Source organism: Leucoraja erinacea, chromosome 33, assembly GCF_028641065.1.
Source record: "Leucoraja erinacea ecotype New England chromosome 33, Leri_hhj_1, whole genome shotgun sequence".
NCBI lineage: Eukaryota > Metazoa > Chordata > Chondrichthyes > Rajiformes > Rajidae > Leucoraja > Leucoraja erinaceus.
In genome coordinates this window covers 1,909,295-1,929,565 of record NC_073409.1, presented here as the reverse complement: position 1 = coordinate 1,929,565, position 20,271 = coordinate 1,909,295, and the positions used below count along the sequence as shown (strand labels likewise).

Below are 20,271 nucleotides of genomic sequence, written 5' to 3'. Positions count from 1 at the left end.
TTTCACCCTATGTGTGGGAAGGAACTGCAGATGCTGGTTTAAACCGAAGATAGGCACAAAATGCTGGAGTAACTCAGCGGTTCAGGAAGTATGTTTGGAGAGAAGGAATGGGTGACGTTACGGGTCGGGTACCTTCTTCAGACTAGTTTGAAGAAGGGTCTCGACCCGAAACGTCACCCATTCCTTCTCTCCAGAGATGTTGCCTGTCCCACTGAGTTGCTCCAGCATTTTCTTTCTCACTACATTCAATGTTCAGAGGTTTGACTGCGTAGATAAAACTATTTAATTGAATTGTCAGTCTACAGGCTTTACTTCACCAGGACCTGACAGATGCAGCGTGGAAGCAGGCACTTCGGCCCACCGTGTCCGTGCCGACCAGCCATCACACCGTACACTTCACACTAGGGACAATTTACAATTTTTACTGAAGTAAATTAACCTAAAACCTGCACGTCTTTGGAGTGCGGGAGGAAACCGGAGCACCCAGAGAAAACCCACGCAGGTCACGGGGAGAACGTACAAACCCGTGGTCAGGATTGAACCTTGGTCTCTAGCGCTGTGAGGCAGCAACTCTACCGTTGCACCACCACTATGCCTTGGTGTTTACACTGTGGCCACTTGATAAATGGTTCTTTAATCTTTAATGTACATCCCATCATTTTGATATCTGGTGCAGGAAACAACTAATAACTTAAAATGTTGCTGAGCTAGAGTTCAGCCTGAGCTATGTTGAAACAGGAGTGATCCCTGACCCATATCTTTATTTGAGTGGCATAATATCCATTCATTTCATTGCTGTCAATTTTGTTTATTCATTCACAGGATGTAGACATCGTAATTACTGACCATCTCTATCTTCCCTGTAACATTGTCTTCTTCAGCTGCTTCATGTAACTTGGCACAACTAAACGTTTGAGGGGATTTAAGAAGCAATCGCAATTTGGTTTAGTTTGGAGATACAGCGTGGGAACAGGCCCTTCATGCTGACCAACAATCACTCGTTCACTAATTATATCCTGCACAATTTATAGAAGGAACAAAGGAGGTGGAAACGGCGTGGTGGGACCTCCGTGAGGGAGGGAGGAGGGGGGGGGGCAAGGGGACGATGACTTGTCCCATCTGGGAAGAGGTACAGGAGCATTAGCTGCAAAACCAGCAGGATGCTCCTCAGCTTCTTCCCACAGGCTATAAGACTGTTAAATGGACTTTGCCCCCTGCCAAATATCGCGCACAAACCCCCACACTGCAGCAGAGCCACTGTTGTGCCGCTGCCGGTCGGAACGGCTGTTGAATGTTTAGTAGAGTGTTAAATTTGTTCATGACATGTATTTTTTATTTTTATTTCTATTTATTTTTTCATGTACACTGAATGGACACTGGTTGAGCAACGTTTTTTTGTTTCCTCTGGGTATGCGAATACTCAGGAAATGACAATAAAGATATACAATACAATACAATATACAATACAATACAACTTTGGCGGCACCCTTTACCAGCGACTATTTACATGCCCTGGGTACACAAGCAAAGAATTTCACTGTGAATTGTCACCTGTGACAAAGTATTCAATTCAATTCACGGTCGAACTAGGTACCTGAAATTGTAGGATTCAATGTTTATATCCCACTGGGTTACAAGCTAACCAAGCGGAATATCAGGCGCTGCTCCTCCTGTTTGCATGTGGTCTCATTCAGGCAATGGACGAGGCCCAGGAATGAGAATAGGGGTTGGCAACCGGGAGATCCAGCAGGTCTTGGCGGACCAAGCGCAAGTGTTCAGCAAAACGCTCACTGAGTATATGCTTGATATCGCCGATGTAAAGGAGGCCACATCGGAAACAGTACAAGCAATAGATTGGTTTTTTAAACCTCCTTGCAAAATCAATGGCCCTTGAAAGGCTGCAATTTTAATAATATACTTTGCACAAAATCTAGCCTCCATTCCCTGAGCAGCCGTGTTGTAAGGCAGTCTGTCGAAGCATTGCATACACAAAAGCTGACACACCAGGCTCCAGGAAATAATTGAGTTGCAATTTTACTGGAAAGGCTAATAAACCAATGTACCATTAAACCTACTAAATGAATTTCCTCCTGGGGAATAATTATTAAGTGGGTACTCTATTTCAGTTATTGGGTAATTAAATGTGGCGTTATTCTGTAAATTAATCCTTACAGAGTGACTCATTTTACGTCATCATGCAGGTACACTTAGTCAGGTTTCCTGCTGTGACTCACTGCTCCAGTCTGAAGAAGGGTCTCGACCCGAAATCTCACCCATTCCTTCTCTCCAGAGATGCTGCCTGTCCCGCTGAGTTACTCCAGCGTTTTGTGTCTATCTTCGAGTTACTCCCTTTGTTCATCTCTCCCAACCCCTCCCCCCACCTGTTTCCATCTGCCCAGAATCTCTCATCACCTGCTTACAACTACCAGCTACTAGTATCTAGAAACATAGAAAACAGGAGGCATTCGGCCCTTCGATGCATTCAATATGATCATGGCTGATCATCTAAAATCAGTACCCCGTTCCTGCTTTCTCCCCACATCCCTTGAGTCTGTTAGTCCCAAGAGCAAAATCTAACTCTCGCTTGAAAACTATCCCTAAACCCTACCACTACATACTGCTAGAAACACACATCACCTCTGTTCCCTCTCAACCCTGAATATTGACCATTACTAATTATACAAGGGCAAGAGTTCCAGGTATGATAATGATTTTTGGGAACACTATCATACTATAACAGTCCAGGGATGCTGCCTGTCCCGCTGAGCCACTCCCGATTTTTGAGTCTATCTATAAAGCTATTCAATATATGTATAACCGTGGAGAACGCTGGAGGAACCTTGTATATTTCTTGTTGTGTATGCATTTTTTAATTCTGCATTATTGATTAATAAAAAATGTTACCTTTTGTTGATTGACCAAACCGATCATGATAGACCCAAAATGCTGGAGTAACTCAGCAGGACAGGCAGCATCTCTGGAGAGAAGGAATGGGTGACGTCTTGGATGGAGACCCTTCTTCAGACTGAGAGCTTCTTTCTACAACATTATCATGACGTGCGCATGGATAGTGTTATCGGAACGGGACCTCTGCCTTCCAGCGATCTGAAGCTCAATACAACTGTGAGCTTTGCAGCTTGTGCTTTTCTGTCATCCCAGCTGTGTGTAACTGGCATTGCAGCAGGTCCTGTAATTAGATGTTAAGCCTCGGAGCTCAAAACTCGGCGCAGCAGAAGTCTGCAACTCACCAACTCACCTGGGGCTCTGGGCCATGGATGACTATTGAAGCTTTTACAACACAGATTGACAGATTGTTGATGGAAAAAGCACAAAGGGACAAAGAACAAAGACAAGAGAAACAGGAGCTGGTGATGAGGTTAACTGTGATCTGAATGAACCATAGGGCAGACCTGAGGATCATCTCCTGTTCACGATACTCCTGCGTTAGACTGCTGGCAGGCTGTGTCAATATTCAGGAGATGTTTCAGCAGCACACAATCCCCGACGTACGCAACAGCCGACTTGCGTAAACCCACACTTACGCAAACGATTCAGTCCCTCTTGTAGCCAAGGCAGTTTGTAAATTTCTCAACACTGTACGATCACTCAGGTTTACATCGGAAACAAGCCGGCAATGGCGGCCCTGCTTACCCAGAAGGCCGTGGGGCCCAGAAAGTACCCTGGACACAACCAGATGCCTCTGAGATGGTTAATGCTCCCATTTTATGGACACACAGTGCTGGAGCAACTCAGCGGGCCAGGCAGCATCTCTGGAGAGATTTCGGGTCGAGAACCTTCTTCAGATTCAGTCTGAAGAAGTGTCTCGACCCGAAACTTCACCCATTCCTTCACTCCACAGATGCTGCCTGACCCGCTGAGTTACTACAGATTTTTAAGTCTATCTTTGGTTTATACCAGCATCTGCAGTTCCTTTCCTACACATAAGTCTAGTGTAAGTCAGGGAGTGCCTGTCAAATGAATGTTGAGGCTGACTCCAGTGAGATGACAGCCATATCTACTTTAGACTTTTATAAAACAAATCTCATGGTTTCAGAGAGAAGGAACACATTTTATTTTTGCTACATTGCCGAAGGTTTATATAGAATAGATGCTGTCAAAAGCATAAAATATGCTCTCAGTTTGAATTCACAAACTGCACTGTCGGCTATTTCCATTGTTCAATAAACTTGTAAAGATTCCATTTTCTGGAATAGAATAATGGATGAGTTTTAAAAGCTGCTACAAACAACCAGAGGTTGAGGAAATGGAAGAACTAACCACACATTCCATCGTCAAGTCTCGCTTCATGTACAAAATCATAAATTCTGCAGCGAGTGAGCTGCCATTTAGGTAGAGTGGGGGAGGTAATTGGACATTTAATGCTGACACTAATCTTACACAGCACCACCTGCTCCCGTTCAAAGCAACATCCGTCTGACATGGCACTCAGTGAGTGGCAATGGGTAGGAAGGAACTGCAGATGCTGGTTTTAAATCAAAGATAGACACAAAGTGCTGGAGTAACTCAGCGGGACAGGCATCATCTCTGGAGAGAAGGGATGGTTGACATTTCGGGTCAAGACCTTTCTTCAGACCCAGTGAGTCAGTCAGTTTAGTTCATTGTCACGTGTACCGAGGTACAGTGAAAAGCTTTTGTTGCGTGCTAACCAGTCAGCGGAAAGACAATACATGATCACTATCGAGCCATTCACAGTGTACAGTGTATTTACAGTGTATTACAGTACATTTACATCACCTATTCATAAATAGACACAGAGTGCTGGAGTAACAGTGGGTCAGGCAGCATCTCTGGAGAAAAAGGATGGGTTACATTCCCTTTTTACTCATCGCCCATCCATGTTCTCCACAGATGCTGCCTGACCCACTGAGTTGCTGAGTTATGGCGCAGCAGCATCTATGGAGCTAAGGAAATAGGCAACGTTTCGGGCCGAAACCCTTTTGGAAATAGGCAACGTTTCGGGCCGAAACCCTTCCGGGTTTCGGCCCGAAACGTTACCTATTTCCTTAGCTCCATAGATGCTGCTGCACCCGCTGAGTTACCCCAGCACTCTGTGAAACGTCACCTATCCATGTTCTCCACAGATGCTGCCTGACCCGCTGAGTTACTCCAGCACTCTGTGAAACATCACCTATCCATGTTCTCCACAGACGCTGCCTGACCCGCTGAGTTACTCCAGCGCTCTGCGTCTCTGCACAATCTGTGTTAACTTGATTTGAGCAGAATAACTTCGAAAATTGACTACTTTATTGTCGAATGTGACAAGACACTAGAGAGATTCTTTGCTTGCAACCCCAATGTATACAAACAGCGTCCACCTACAGCACTGGCAAAGTTACAAAGCACGCCGGCTTCTCCTTTGTTCTCCATTCCCCCCAACACCAACCCCCCCCCCCCCCCCCCCCCCCCCCCCAGCAATCCCCCCCCCCCCTCCCCCCCCGCAGGTCAGATTCAGATTCAGATTCAGATTCAGATTCAGATTCAATTTTAATTGTCATTGTGCAGTGTAGCATCTACAGAGACAACGAAATGCATTTAGCAATAAATCCCTCTATTTACGGGCATAAAGTCATGTTTTTTTTTTTCCTGGGGGGGGGAGTGTCCGGGGGGGGGGGGGGGTGATTGGTAATCACTGAGGTACAGTGTTGAGTAGTGTAACAGCCGCAGGGAAGAAGCTGTTCCTGGAACTGCTGGTCCACCATTGTCCATTGTTTCCCTCCCCCCCCCCCCCCCCTCCCTTCCCCCACGGTGGTCCCCCCCCCCCCCCCCCACGCTCTCATCGACCCACCGACCGCGGTTCTGGCTGCGAGGCTCGGGTAAAACAAATAAGTGAACAATTAAGGTGATCTGGTCGTTTAAACTGCACTCTGCTGGCTGTTATCAGGTCTTTCTTCCCTAATTGCAGCCCCATTACAGATAACGCCGCCGTTCCGTTCCTCAGTGCTTGTTTTCACCGGCTGCCTGGCAGGCTGGCCTAACATTAAAGTGCAGTCTCTCGGAGAGAGGAATGCAGAGGTGGAGTGTTGTGCCATAGTGGGGTGACCTTGCGTGAACACAGCAAGTAAACAAAACTCTCTGGTTACACATTAGCCACTGCATGTTGGGAAACTGCAACAGAGTGGGGACGTAAAATCCAAACATTTGGTGAGGAAACGGTTGAGTTAAAGAAATATCATAAGCCACACAAATAAGCAGATGACTAGTGTAGGAAGGAACTGCATGTGAGGGACGCAGGTTTAAACCAAAGGTAGACACAAAAAGCTGGAGTAACTCAGCGGGACTGGCAGCATCTGTGGAGAGAAGAAATGGGTGATGTTTCAGGTCGAGACTCTTCTTCAGATTGGTAGATGAGCAGATTGAGAACTGGCTGGATTAAAATGCCTTCTGAAGAAGGGTCTCAACCCGAAACGTCACCCATTCCTTCTCTCTACTGATGCTGCCTGTCCCACAGAGTTACTCCTCTGTATCTATCTTTGGACTGGTCAACCAGATGGTCTACTAACATGGAAAGACACAAAGTTGGCTGGAGCAACTCAAGCAGTGTCGCTGGAGAACATAGATAGGTGACATTTTGGCACAGGGCCTCTCGAATGTCACCTCTACAAGTTGAAGGGTCCCGACCCAAAACGTCACCAATCCACATTCTCCAGGGATGCTGCCTGACCCGCTGTATATTCCTGAGGGTATCTTGCGCATCTATGCCAGAGAGCAGATTAAACAATTGTCAGATGCAGGAAGCATCAGAAAGGGCTAGTGCTTGCTCCTCCCCATATTAGCTCTTCACCCACCTTGCACCAAGTCCGCATTATGACAGGACTGTGCAGTTAAAAACAGATCCATTAATTTCAGAGGGCAGTCTGGTAAGTGTTGAAACAGTGAACATGTCTCTGTAAACTTCAACATCACTTCTGCATTTACTAAGTTGCCTATCAGGTTGAAATTGGGCACTTTGTCTATTCCCTCAGGCAATAGTTGTACTCCCATGTGCTGAAGTATCTCAGATGTATTGAGATAAGCTGGGACAGGCATGCCCTGGGTACAGGGACATTTTAAATCGTCTTTACGTTCCACGGCAGAGCTAAAGTCGCCAACATCAAGATAAGTATCCGAAGGAAATGCTTTTATTTCAACAATATCGGCACTAATGTCACCAGTTTCTCTTTCTGGTGTCAGCTATCGGTGACAAACTCCGTTAAACCGGAGTTCTGGCCACTCTCTAGATAACCAAGAACAAAATTCTAGACTAAGAGCGGTACGGTGGCGCAGTGGTAGAGTTGCTGCCTCACTGCGCCAGAGACCCAGGTTCGATCCCGACTACTGGTGCCGTCTGTACGGAGTTTGTACCTTCTCCCAACGACCGCGTGGGTTTTCTCCGGGTGCTCCGGTTTCCTTCGAGAATCCAAAGATGTACAGGTTTGTAAGTTAATTGGCTTTGGTAAGATTGTAAATTGTCCCTGGTGTGTGTGTAGGATAATGCTAGTTTACAGAGATCGCTGGTCGGCATGGACTTGGTGGGCCGAAGGGCCTGTTTCCTTGCTGTATTTCTATAGTCTCAGAGCTAATTGGCTCCTTGTTTCTCCATGCTCTTAGAGAAGCCTCCTTTCCCAGTGACTATTCTCCAGCAAAACTCCCAGACACATGATGCAGGAGAAACAACTTGACAGAGAGATAATAACAAAACAAAGAGAAAATCTTGAAGCAAATTGAATTTGCATGGGTGGATCAGTTACCATGACACCCATGCACCAAAGGTTCCTCCCAACTTTCACACCAGGTTATGTATTTCCTGGTTGCAACCTGCACGAATGGAAGCATTGGAACAAGCTTCAATATAACAATTATATAAATGGACCTCCAAACATTCATTAGTTTAGAGATACAATGCGGGAAACAGGTCGTTTGGCTTGGCCCACCGCCGACCAGCGATCCCCGCACATCAAGTCAAGTCAAGTTTATTCGCCACATACACAAACAAGATGTGCAGTGAAATGAAAAGTGGCAATGCTCGCGGACTTTGTGTAAAAAGACAAACAAACAAACAACCAAACAAACTACAAACAGAATGGAACAGAATCACATATTCTTTTACATTAAATACTGTGGGCAGAAGGAAAAAGGGGAAAAAAAATGCAATTTTTAAAAAAAGCAGTAGAGTGATAGGATTAACTACCCTGCACATACTAGGGACAATTTTACATTTATACCAAGCCAATTCACCTACAAACTTTAGGTGTGGGAGGAAACCAAAGATTTTGGAGAAAACCCATGCAGGTCATGGGTAGAACGTACAAACTCCGTACAGACAGCACCCGTGGTCAGGATCCAACCTGGGTCTCTGGCGCTGTGAGGCAGCAACTCTACCGCTGCACCACCGTGCCGCACACTGTTTGACTTGAGTCTCACACAGAGTGCTGGAGGAGTTCAGCAGAGGGACACAATTGTAGTTTGAAATCCATTAAAAGAGGCAAGTATAAGTATATATACCACTAAGTGCTGACTTGCTCAGACATCCCGAAATATATCATAAGTGAATTTTGAGCGCACTTAGATATTTTCAACTAAATAATGTTGCATTGGGTAAGTAGCCCTGGAGTTTTTCCTTTACAAATGAAAACTCCAGCAGAATGTTATGCTAGATGCATTAGTGAGTTACTTTTGAGTATTGCTTGCAGAAATGTCCCATTATAAAGCAGAATAGGATTGGAAAAAGTCATTGAACAGGTGATACCTAGGAGCAATACGGCAACAAAGAAATCTCCAATCTAATTTCATTTAACCTTAATGGAATGAATCCCAGATTTCATCCACTAAAGCACTCCACCATCCAGCTTTCTTCTCTAATTGCGATGGTTCAAAGGTTATTTATTATCACGTGTCGAGAGACACAGTGAGATTATTTTTTTGCAGACAGTTCAGTAAAGTATCGCCATCCCTAAGCACAATCCCCGATTAGTATAAAGAGCGAAGAAATAGTCCACTGAGACGCATGCAAGAGTCGCCAGGTTTGGGGCCATTCCCAAAATCTAGTCCGGTCCGCGCGCTTGGTCTGCTGGAGTGGTGCCCGATTCAGGCGAGACCCAGGCCCATCACCCCAGGCCCATCACCTCGTAACTATCATATTTCTTCCCAACTAAACTAGAAACCTGCAGGTCTCTGGAGTGTGGGAGCACCTGGAGAAAACCCATGCAGGTGACGGGGAGAACGTGCAAACTCCGCGCAGACAGCACCCAGGGAAAGGATCAAACCCGGGTCTCTGATGCAGTAAGGCAGCGACTCTCCCCGCTGTATCACTCCATCCAGCTGCCATTCCTTGTTAAGCAATCTGCCTCAGATTAACAAGAGAGCATTAATTACCCTTCCAAATTAAGGCTATCCCACCCTGAGGCTTTCTGATCATTGAGGGAGTTTGATTTCCGGCAGGCTGGAGGGGATTTCCAACATTGGGAAATCTTGTTGCCAGTATTAGACACGGATGCCCTCCAGTTGAATGGGATTAATGGGGGTTTTCACAACATATTGGCACAGTTATATTACTGATGCGGAGGCTGGTTATTATATTTCACTGCTCAACTGCTCCATATTTCCTGACAGCATCCTCCTCATCATTCTGGCTGCGTCTGGAGGATGTAAATTCCTTCCGGAAATTGAAAATCTTCATAAGACATCTTTCAAAGTAATCTCATATTAAAAATCTACAAACTCCATCAACATTTTTTATTTGCTATTGCATATATCACAGCAACTTTCACCATATTCAGTCTGCACGCACGCACGCACATACGTATAAACACAAACACATGTATACACACATACATGTAGACACACTCACTCAGTCTGAGCACTCAAGGGTGTACACACTCACGCATGTACATACACATGTGTATATACACATGTATACTCATACACAAAAACACACACACACACACACACACACACACACACACACACACACAGATTCCCATCGCCATTACAGATTACCAGCACAATTGTTCAACCAGGCGTAACTGGAGGAATTAAACATGAGCAACAGTCGGAAGATCTGCCTAATTCCTTCATGCTTTCATCCCCTTATCCTGCTTGCAGCACCCATCCATCCACAGCACCCATCTCAGCACCCATCCCCAGCACCCATCTCAGCACCCATCCCCAGCACCCACCCACTACGGCACCCATATCCGGCACCCACTACAGCACCCATCTCCAGCAGGACAAAAGAAGATCCTTAGCCCGACTCCAGCTTTCAACCAACAAGGGGTTGTTGGAGCTAAGAATGGTGAAGAATGCACATTCTGCTGGTTATGGCTTGGCCCAGAATTGACTGAAATTGTATAGAAACTACAAATGAAAAGGTGAAGCTGCATTTAAGAAGCAAAAATAGAAGACCTTGGAATGCAAGGGTGCTTCTGCGGCTGGCAGCTACATGTTTGAAAGTACACAGATTGAACTAAACATAGAGCCAGCAGGAATGTGTCAACCAGCCGTTTACTGAGGCTGAAGAACATATCACTTGCAAAAACATTTTCCTGGAACCCTCTTCACCCAGTGTGCGTTTGCTGTTGCCTCTACACTGTTACACTACCCAGCACTTACATATAGCTTCTAACATGCAAGGTTACTTCCCAGCTGCTATCAGGCAACTGAATCATCCCACCAAAACCAGAGATCAGAGCTGAACTACTATCTACCTCTTCGATGTCACCTCAGACTATCCTTGATCGGACTTTACTGGCGGTTACCTTGCACTAAAACGTTATTCCCTTGTCATGTATCTGTACACTGTAAATGGATCGATTGGAAACATGTATTTGTCTTTCTGCTGACTGGTTAGCACGCAACAAAAAGCTTTTCACTGTCCCTCCGTTACACATGACAATAAGCTAAAGTGGGGCTGGAATGGGTGACGTTTCAGGTCAAGACCCTTCTTCAGACGTTAACATCACGGCAGCGAACTCTTGCAGTCTCTTCCACATCTCAAGAACATCTTTGTCATTCATTAGGTTTATATCATCTTTTAGTTTAAGTCAGTTCTATGCAAACTCAAAGGTAGACAAAATTGCTGGAGAAACTCAGCGGGTGCAGCAGCGAGTGAGAGTTTTCAGTACACAGTGATAAAAATGCCTGCCAGTAAATTGGTGGTAGACGGTGTCGCAGCGGTAGAATTGCTGCCTTATGCCCCTGTCCCACTTAGGAAACCTGAACGGAAACCTCTGGAGACTTTGCGCCCCACCCAGTTCCCGTAGGTTTCCGTGCGGTTCCCGGAGGTTTCAGGTAGTGGAAGCAGGTAGGGAGACTGGCAAAAACCTCCGGGAACCGCATGGAAACCTTGGGTGGGGCGCAAAGTCTCCAGAGTTTTCCATTCAGGTTTCGTAAGTGGGACAGGGGCATTAAGAGCCTGTCCCACGTACGCAATTTTTTCGACGACTTGCCAGCACCCGTCATAGTCGCAGCAGGTCGCCGAAAATTTTTGATCGGGTTTTACCTTGCACTAAACGTTATTCCCTTGACATAAACTTTATTTTCACGTTTCATGTATTTTGTGTTCTATGACTGTTGGCAGATCAATTTCCCTCCTGGGATAAATAGAGTTCTATCGTACCGTATACTGAACTGAACTGAAACAACTCTAACTCGGATGCCCTCCTGCATGGGGTTGCATTGAACTGAGAAACTAAAAGATGATATAAACCTAATGAATGACAAAGTTGCTCTTGAGATGTGGACGAGACTGCAAGGGTTACAGATACAGCTCACTGCCATGATTGCATACTGCCATGATATCTCTGCTGCCAGGTGATTATCTATCCTTTCCAGAGGACAGTGACAGCCAGCCAAGTTCTGAGATGCTGGATCAATGCCTACACCAGTAAGAGAGAAGATAGTCACAAAATATCTCGACCCGAAACGCCACCCACTCCTTCTCTCCAGAGATGCTGCCTGTCCTGCTGAGTTATTCCAGCATTTTGGTCTACCTTCGATTTAAGACAGCATCTGCAGTTCCTTCCCACACACTAGTCAGAGTTAAAGCCCTGTCCCACGGTACGAGTTCATTCCAAGAGCTCTCCCGAGTTTAAAAAAAAATCAAACTCGTGGTAAGCACGGAGAATGAACGTAGCGGGTACGTCGGAGCTCGGGGACGTCTCTTAGCGCTAACGGCAGGTACTCGGGAAGACTCGCTAACGGCAGGTAAGCACGGGAAGACTCGTGAAGATTTTTCAACATGATGAAAAATGTCCACGAGAGCCTCGAGTACTGACGAGCGGCCATTACGGTAAATCTCCGAGTTCAAATCAGGGCAAACTCGGTAGAACTCTTGGAATGAACTCGTACTGTGGGACAGGGCTTTGAGTTGGCTTCTCTCCATCAACTCTTGCTCCCATTACTTACAGTCATATATTTACTGGTTCAAAGTCTCAAATATAGGGTTGGGCCACCTTGCACTGAGACGAGGGGGAATCTATATGTGATGTTTCGGGTCGAGACCCTTCTTCAGACTTCAGTCTCGACCTGAAACGTCACCTATTCCTTCTCTCAATAGATGCTGCCTCACCCGCTGAGTTTCTCCAGCATTTTTGTGTACCTTCGATTTCTCCAGCATCTACAGTTCTTTCTTAAACTAAACATTCAGCAAGTCAGGTGTCACTCGTGAAATGTTTCAGGTCAAAGATGTTTTGTTTTCTCTTTTCCTTCTTAGTTCTGATAAAATGGATACGTGGATAGGACAGGTTTGGAGGGGTATGGGCCAAATGCTGGCAGGTGCGACTAGTGTAGCTGGGACAAGTTGGACCAAGGGGCCTGTTTCCACACTGTATCACTCTATGACGTAAACTCTGTTTTGTCTTTCCACAAATGCTGCCCAACCTGCTGATTGCTTGCAGCATTTTTGCTGCTTGCTGCAAATTACAAGAGGTATTGTTTGGTGTTTTGTTAACTTGACATCCATGTCCCTCGACTAAAAGCCACAGCAACGGCACTGCTTTTAGTGGCGCCCAGCGACTGCCTGACAACCTTCCAAAATAACAGGGGAGCACTGGCAATGTGAGGTTTTAATGCATAAACTAACAACCGCATGCTGGTCGATTGTACAGAATGCCCCAGGCTGCTTCAAGGTACAGTTTGTTTACTGACAATAAATTGCAATGGATGTCGCCACCCTCGAGAAATGAAACATTAATATCAGCTTGAACAAATAACGCTTGTATATTCAAGGGCAATCGCTCTCCTCCACACACATTAATGGTTCCTCATGTTATGGTCAACATAACATACGTGGGGAATGACACGAGAGTCGAGATAGCAACGCCGAGACTGGACGATACCCCACGGCCAGACAGCAATTTGCGCATTCTGTGTCTCTCCAATGTCCCTCGAAAACAATACAAGTCGGGGTGACACGGTGGCGCAGCGGTAGAGTTGCTGCCTCACAGCACCAGAGACCAGGTTCGATCCTGACTACGGGTGCTGTCTGAACATAGTTTGTACATTCCCCTTGTGACAGCGTGGGTTTTCTCCTGGTGCTCCGGTTTCCTCCCACACTCCAAAGACATACAGGTTTTATAGGCTTCGGTAAAATTGTAAATTGGCCCCGGTGTGTCAGAAAATGTTAGTTTACGGGGTGATCGCAGGTCGGCATGAACTCAGCGAGCTGAAGGGCCTGTTTCCGCACTGTATCTGTAAAGTCTAAAGGCCAACTCCAACCAAAGGCACAAGAGGCTCAGGAGTCTGCAGCATGGTAACATCACACTGATGTGACTGGAGGCTTGGTGGAATTTATTTAATGTAAATGGCACCAAAATGCCATGTGTACAAAATCATGAGAGGAATAGATCGGGAAGACACATGGCATCTCTTGCCCAGAGTAGGGGAATCGAGAACCAGAGGACATAGGCTTATGGTGAAAAGGGAGAAAGATTTAATAGGAATCTGAGAGCTAACGTTATTACACAAAGGGAAGAGGGAGTATGGTACAAGCTGCCAGAGGAGGCAGGTACTAACGCAATGTTTAAGAAACATTTAGACAGGTACATGCATAGGACAGGTTTAGAGGGATATGGGCCAAACGCAGGCAAGTGGGGCTAGTGTAGATAGGGCATGTTGGCTGGTGTGGGCAAGTTGGGCCGAAGGGCCTGTTTCTAGGACTAGATACTTTTTCCAGAACAGCATGAAACTGTTTGGCCCAAATTAATGAGTTGGCATCTTTTGTTGTGACCTCCATGTCAGGAAACTAATTACAAAACAGCTGTGAGATACAGCAGCCTTGATGATATGGTGTGTATTTATAACTTTGAATGGATGTCCTGCCAGAATTTTAAAATTAGACACTCATCGATTAACAGCCTAATAGTACCAGTTTCTCTCCTCTGTACAACTGTCACAGATGTAAATGAAAGCAAAGACTTGCCTTAATATAGCAAAGACTACAGCTTCAGGATGTTCATAAATTCATGTGTTAGGACCAGAATTAGGCCATTCGGCCCATCAAGTTTACTCTGCATTCAATCATGGCTGATCTATCTTTCCCTTTCAACCCCATTCTCCTGCCTTCTCCCCATAACCCCCGACACCCGTACTACTCGAGAATCCATCTACCTGTATCTCAAAGCACAATACATTAATACAATAGACAATAGACAATGTGCAGGTGTAGGCCATTCGGCCCTTCAAGCCAGCACCACCATTCAATATGATCATGGCTGATCATCCAAAATCAGTTCCTGCTTTTTCCCCCATATCCCTTGATCCCTTGATTCAAACTCGGAGAATGTCCGTGACTAGTCTGTAGGAGTCCGTGGCTATATGGTAGCGGCTCGTCATGCCAGCCGTAGGTACTCGGGACTATTTCTTTTACTTGTGGACATTTTTCATCAGGCCGAAAAAAATGTCCCGACTTCCTGATGCTCCAAGTATGGCTGGTATAACAAGCCACTACGATAAATCCACGGATTCCTACGGACATTCTCCGAGTTTGCATCAAGGGGAAAACTCTGGAGAATTTGTGAATAACTCGGGAAAGTGGAACAGACCCTTAACTCTATCCCACACACACACACACGAGGGACAATTTACAATTTTATCAAAGTCAATCGACCTACAAACCTGATAGTGTCCTCTGTGATGTTCAAAGGAAAGACTCTGAACTCTTGAAACCAGAGTTGAACTCTCGGAAACCAGAGCACCCGGGAAAAACCCATGTGATCACAAGGAGAACGTACAAACTCTGCACAGACAGCACCTGTAGACAGGATCGAACCTAGGTCTCTGACACCATGAGGCAGAAACTCTACCGCTGTGACATTGTGGTAATCCACACTAATCCTTAGTGCCTGAAGAAGGGTCCCAACCCGAAACGTCACCTATCCATGTCCTTCATAGATGCTGCCCGACCTGTTGAGTTACTCCAGCACTCTATGAAACGTCACCTATCCATGTTCTCCACAGATGCTGCCTGACCCGCTGAGTTATTCCAGCAATCTGTGTCTTTTTTTTCCTAAACATAACCACAAAACATCTACTGTTGCATTCCTAGTCCTTATCGGAAGTCTCCAGGTGTGACAGGTACACAACTCGTTCAGCTAAATTCTATGAAACATGTTGATTTCTGTCCTGAGCAATAAACTGTGCCAAAGTTGAATATCTATTTATCTAATACTCACTGTTCTGCGTTCATTATGTTCTATGTGTTCTGTGCCAAATCTCTGTACAGACTTGCTCGGAGAAACACTCGCACCTTCACTCAATCACCTCACCTCTTATCACCCCACACCGAGGCTGCCGACAATTAGTCACCGAGCTTTGCACGCAGTCTTGGTGGTGAAATCACTGCCCCACACCTCCCCTCCACCCCCTCCATCTAGTCAGCCCCAGCTCACGGCAAACATCAGCTGGAATGCAGCATCCAAAACAGGGGGGGGAGACAGATTAAACAATATCCTCCAAAAGCACAATATGTGCGTTTGATTTTTTTAATGACAGAATAGAATCTTCCTTCACCTCTGCCACAATGGTACGACAAGTTTAGTTTGGAGATACAGCCCAGAAACAGGCCCTTCGGCCCATCGAGTCTGTGCCGTCCAGCGATCCCCATGCACTAGAACCAGGGACATTTTGCAATGTTACCGAAGCCAAATTAACCTGCAAACCTTCACGTCTTTGAAATGTGGGAGGAAACCTGAGCACCCGGAGAAAACCCACTCGGGTCATGGGAAGAATGTACAAACTCCGTAAAGGCAGCACCCGTGGTCAGGAACGAACCTGGGTCTCTACCGCTGCGCCACCGTGCCGTCCCCACTATTAGCAATAACGAGCGTAGCAGCAAGCGATAATAAATATCATCCAATAGTCACTCCAATGGATAACACGACTGAAAGATACCGTGAGCACTAAAGAGTGTAAAGAAATTTTGCCTCAGCAGAGTGGTGCCTAACCTGTTGAGTATTTACCACAGACACAAAGTACTGGAGTAACTCAGCAGGTCAGGCAGCATCTCTGGAGGGAAGGAATGGGTGACTGAAGAAGGGTCTCAACCTGAAACGTCACCCATTCCTTCTCTCCAGAGATGCTGTCTGTCCCGCTGAGTTACTCCAGCACTTTGTGTCGATCTTCGGTTTAAACCAGCGTCTGCAGTTCCTTCCTACACACTCGACACATCACCGTTGACAGGAGCGAGTGGGCACACTTACTGTGAGTGAAGACAATTCTCGGGATCTGCTCCTGCTCCGTGCTGGTGAGCTGGTGGAGTGCCGCTGTGCACAGAATGGTAGCAGTCAGTAGCAGGTAGCTCAGGCAGCCCAGGTTCATGGTGGCTACACAAAGGCAGCAGCTGCCTCCAGGATGGTCCTGTCTGAAGTGGATATATGATCTGCAGCAAGGCACGGCAACACGTTCCAGGACAACTTTGAAATACCAGTGGCCAGCAAGGCTGTGGTCACCTTCCCCGACCAGTGCCCGCAGCTCAGGTGAAACTCAAGCAGGCGTGCTACTTCTCCAAGCTGACCCTGCAACAGAAACAGCAAGCACGGAGAGGTTAGAAACAGCTCGGTTACAGGAGCAACATGATCATGTGTTGAAAACAAAGACTGCTTGAACATTTCTTAACCTGCTCACAAGTTGAGTGGGTGTCTGATGGCAGCCACATGTTACAGTGTGCACTCTCCTCTATCAAAACTATTCCCACCTCACCGTCTCCTACAGCAGGCTCCCTGCCCGCACACCCAACACCGCTCCCTGCCTGTTGTAGCAGATCTAACTCAAGCCAGGTTAACCTTGCATTGACTTCCTCCCCCCGGAGTAACAGAGTGCTGGAGTAACTCATCGGGTCAGGCAGCATCTGTGGAGAACATGGATAGGTGATGTTTCACAGTGCTGGAGTGCGGGGCAGGCAGCATCTGTGGAGAACTCAGCGGGTTAGCGGGTCAGGCAGGATCTGTGGAGAACATGGATAGGTGACGTTTCACAGAGTGCTGGAGTAACTCAGCGGGTCAGGCAGCATCTGTGGAGAACATGGATAGGTGACGATTTGGGTTGGGACTCCTCTTCAGATGTTCAGTCAATCCTGTTTGAGTTTTAAAGTTAACCTGAGCATTGAAAACGTCACAAGACCAACAGAACATTATCTTGCACAAAATATTATTCTCTTTATCATGTATCTGTACACTGTAGAATGCTCAATTGTAATCATGTGTAGTTTTTCCGCTGACAGGTTAGCATGCAATAAAAGCTTTTCACCATACCTCAGTACACTGGACAATAAACTAAACAAGATAGACACAAAAATCTGGAGTAACTCAGCAGGGTAGGCAACATCTCTAGAGAGAAGGAAAGGGTGATGTTTCGGACTTAAGGGTCTCGGCCCGAAACATCACCCATTCCTTCTCTCCAGAGATGCTGCCTAGCCCGCTGAGTTACTCCAGCATTTTGTGCCTATCTATCAAAAGTTACTTTATGTTTGACAATGTTATAAAAACAGAATACACGAGAAATGATCGCGACAAAACATAGCCACAATGTGCTGGAGTAACTCAGCAGGTCAGGCAGCATCTCTGGAGAGAAGGATGGGTGACGTTTTGGGTTGAGACTCTTCTTCAGACTTCTTCATTGCTCTCCCTCCCTCTCCCTCCCTCCTCTCTCTCTTCCTATTGTTTACAGTGCACTATGTTTGCAATAGACAATAGACAAAAGGTGCAGGAGTAGGCCATTCGGCCCTTCAAACCAGTGCCGCCATTCACTGTGATCATGGCTGATCATCCACATTCAGTACCCTGTTCCCGCCTTCTCACCTTTTCCCCTGACTCCGCTATCTTTAAGAGCTCTATCTATCTAACACATTCTGTTATACTGCAGCAAGTAAGAATTCTATTGTTCCATCTGGGACATTATGAGAATAAAACAACTCTTGACTCTTGATAATGAGCCAGGGTTGTGTACGACTGATGGAGTTGCGGGGTGGATTAAAGATCTCTGCAACTTGACTGCAGTTTGAACTGATGTTCTTATCTGTGTTACCATCAGTTCATACATATTTCCTTTCATGATAAATAATTGTTGACAGTCACGGGCCTGGAAACCAGAGCTTGTGCGGATAGTTACTGGAATGTGAGTCGCAAAGCCTCACAAAAAATATAGTCTATCGCTCAACACCACACAGTGGCTTCAGTCAGAGGAAGATAGGTCGCTGACTTTAACACCAAGATGTAGCAGTTTTGATTTACTTGGATACACAATAATTATACTGCTCAGGATAAAGTTAAGTTAACAATGTTAGGAATAAGGCAAATGCATGTTCAAGGATTCAATATATATCAGGACGGCACGGTGGTGCAGTGGTAGAGTTGCTGCCTCACAACACCAGAGACCCAGGTTTGATCCTAACCATGTCTGTACAGAGTTTGCACATTCTCCCTGTAACCACGTGGGTTTTCTCCAGGCGCTCCGGTTTCCTCCCACACTCCAAAGACGTGCAGGTTTGTAGATTAATTGGCTCCAGTAAAATTGCAAATTGTCCCCAACGTGTGGGATAGTTTTAGTGTACGGGGATCGCTGGTCGACAAGGAGAGCCAGTTTCCACGCCTGTATCTCTGTAGTCTATGTTGGTCAGGGTTTGGATTGGACCTGAATTATTGCTGTACAAATAAATATTTAGATTTACATTTTCTCTACAATTAGTGAATTGTGAAATACATTGGTATTGTGCAGAGTCACCAAGGTTCTTTCCTGGATCCCATCCACATATTCACCGTGCTCCTGAATCACCTCTAATCTGCAATCATTAATCCATTTCCCAGTACGGAGTGAAAACATCCAATAAAAGTTGCTGTCAGTTCCTCAAGCGAGCGATCCATCTCCGCACTGTAATATCCTGTCCATCATTCAAACAATAATAAACCTTTCGCAACAACCATACGTCGCTTTATAATATAAAGAGCAAGAATAATGAAACGACAATGAGCCTGGATGGATATGAACTCACTAGATCAACAAATACTCCACCAGTCACCAGCACCATTATGAATTCGATCAGAAATGTCTATAACACTAGCAAAACTCGGATATTCAATTCCTGGATAGATTCAATAGGAGTGTGTCCATGATCATATATGTATATATTTACACACATATATGTATGTATTTACACACACATATACACACACACGCACACCGATGTACACACATGCGTACACCGATGTACACACACACACACACGTACCCACACACACACACACACATGTACACACACACACACACGTACACGATGTACACACACACACGTCCACACACACGTACACACACACACGTACCCACACACACACGTACACCGATGTACACACACGCGTACACGTGCGCACACACACATGTACACACACACATGTACACACACACACGTACACACACACACACACACACACGTACACACACACAACTTTACCTGATCAGTTGGTGCTTGTGTGGCAAAAGCAGGAAAGAAACTCCGAGCTTATTATTACACAATCTTCTTTCCAAGTGATTGGTAGCTGCAAGAAATGACTCAGTGCAGCCGAGGGAAGGAGTAAACCTGGACTGGTTCATCAGGATGACTATCCCTCAGGATAGTGAATAAACCTGACCAACCCACGGGCAACACTAATCCTGCAGAGTTGCAGAAACCTTTGACAATAAAGCAAGGTAGGTGCGGTCCCACCAACCTACAGAGAGCTGAGAGGAATTGACTTGCTTTAATCACAGTAGACAAAAAGCTGGAGAAACTCAGCGGGCGAGGCAGCA

At 46.0% G+C, this 20,271-nt stretch overlaps 1 protein-coding gene across 3 annotated transcripts in view; it reads right to left on the bottom strand.

The window, feature by feature from the left end:
* Positions 1–20,271, bottom strand: part of sema4ba (sema domain, immunoglobulin domain (Ig), transmembrane domain (TM) and short cytoplasmic domain, (semaphorin) 4Ba) — a 164,360-nt gene that overhangs the window by 34,493 nt on the left and 109,596 nt on the right. For 2 of the 3 annotated variants that reach the window (XM_055661027.1, XM_055661028.1), the window contains one exon: positions 16,695–17,009. In XM_055661027.1, the coding sequence (XP_055517002.1) occupies positions 16,695–16,812 (118 nt within the window). In that variant the 5' untranslated portion in view covers positions 16,813–17,009. Of the gene's footprint in view, positions 1–16,694; positions 17,010–19,936; positions 20,152–20,271 lie in introns of those variants that run through there. The other variant, XM_055661029.1, reaches the window with a different exon arrangement.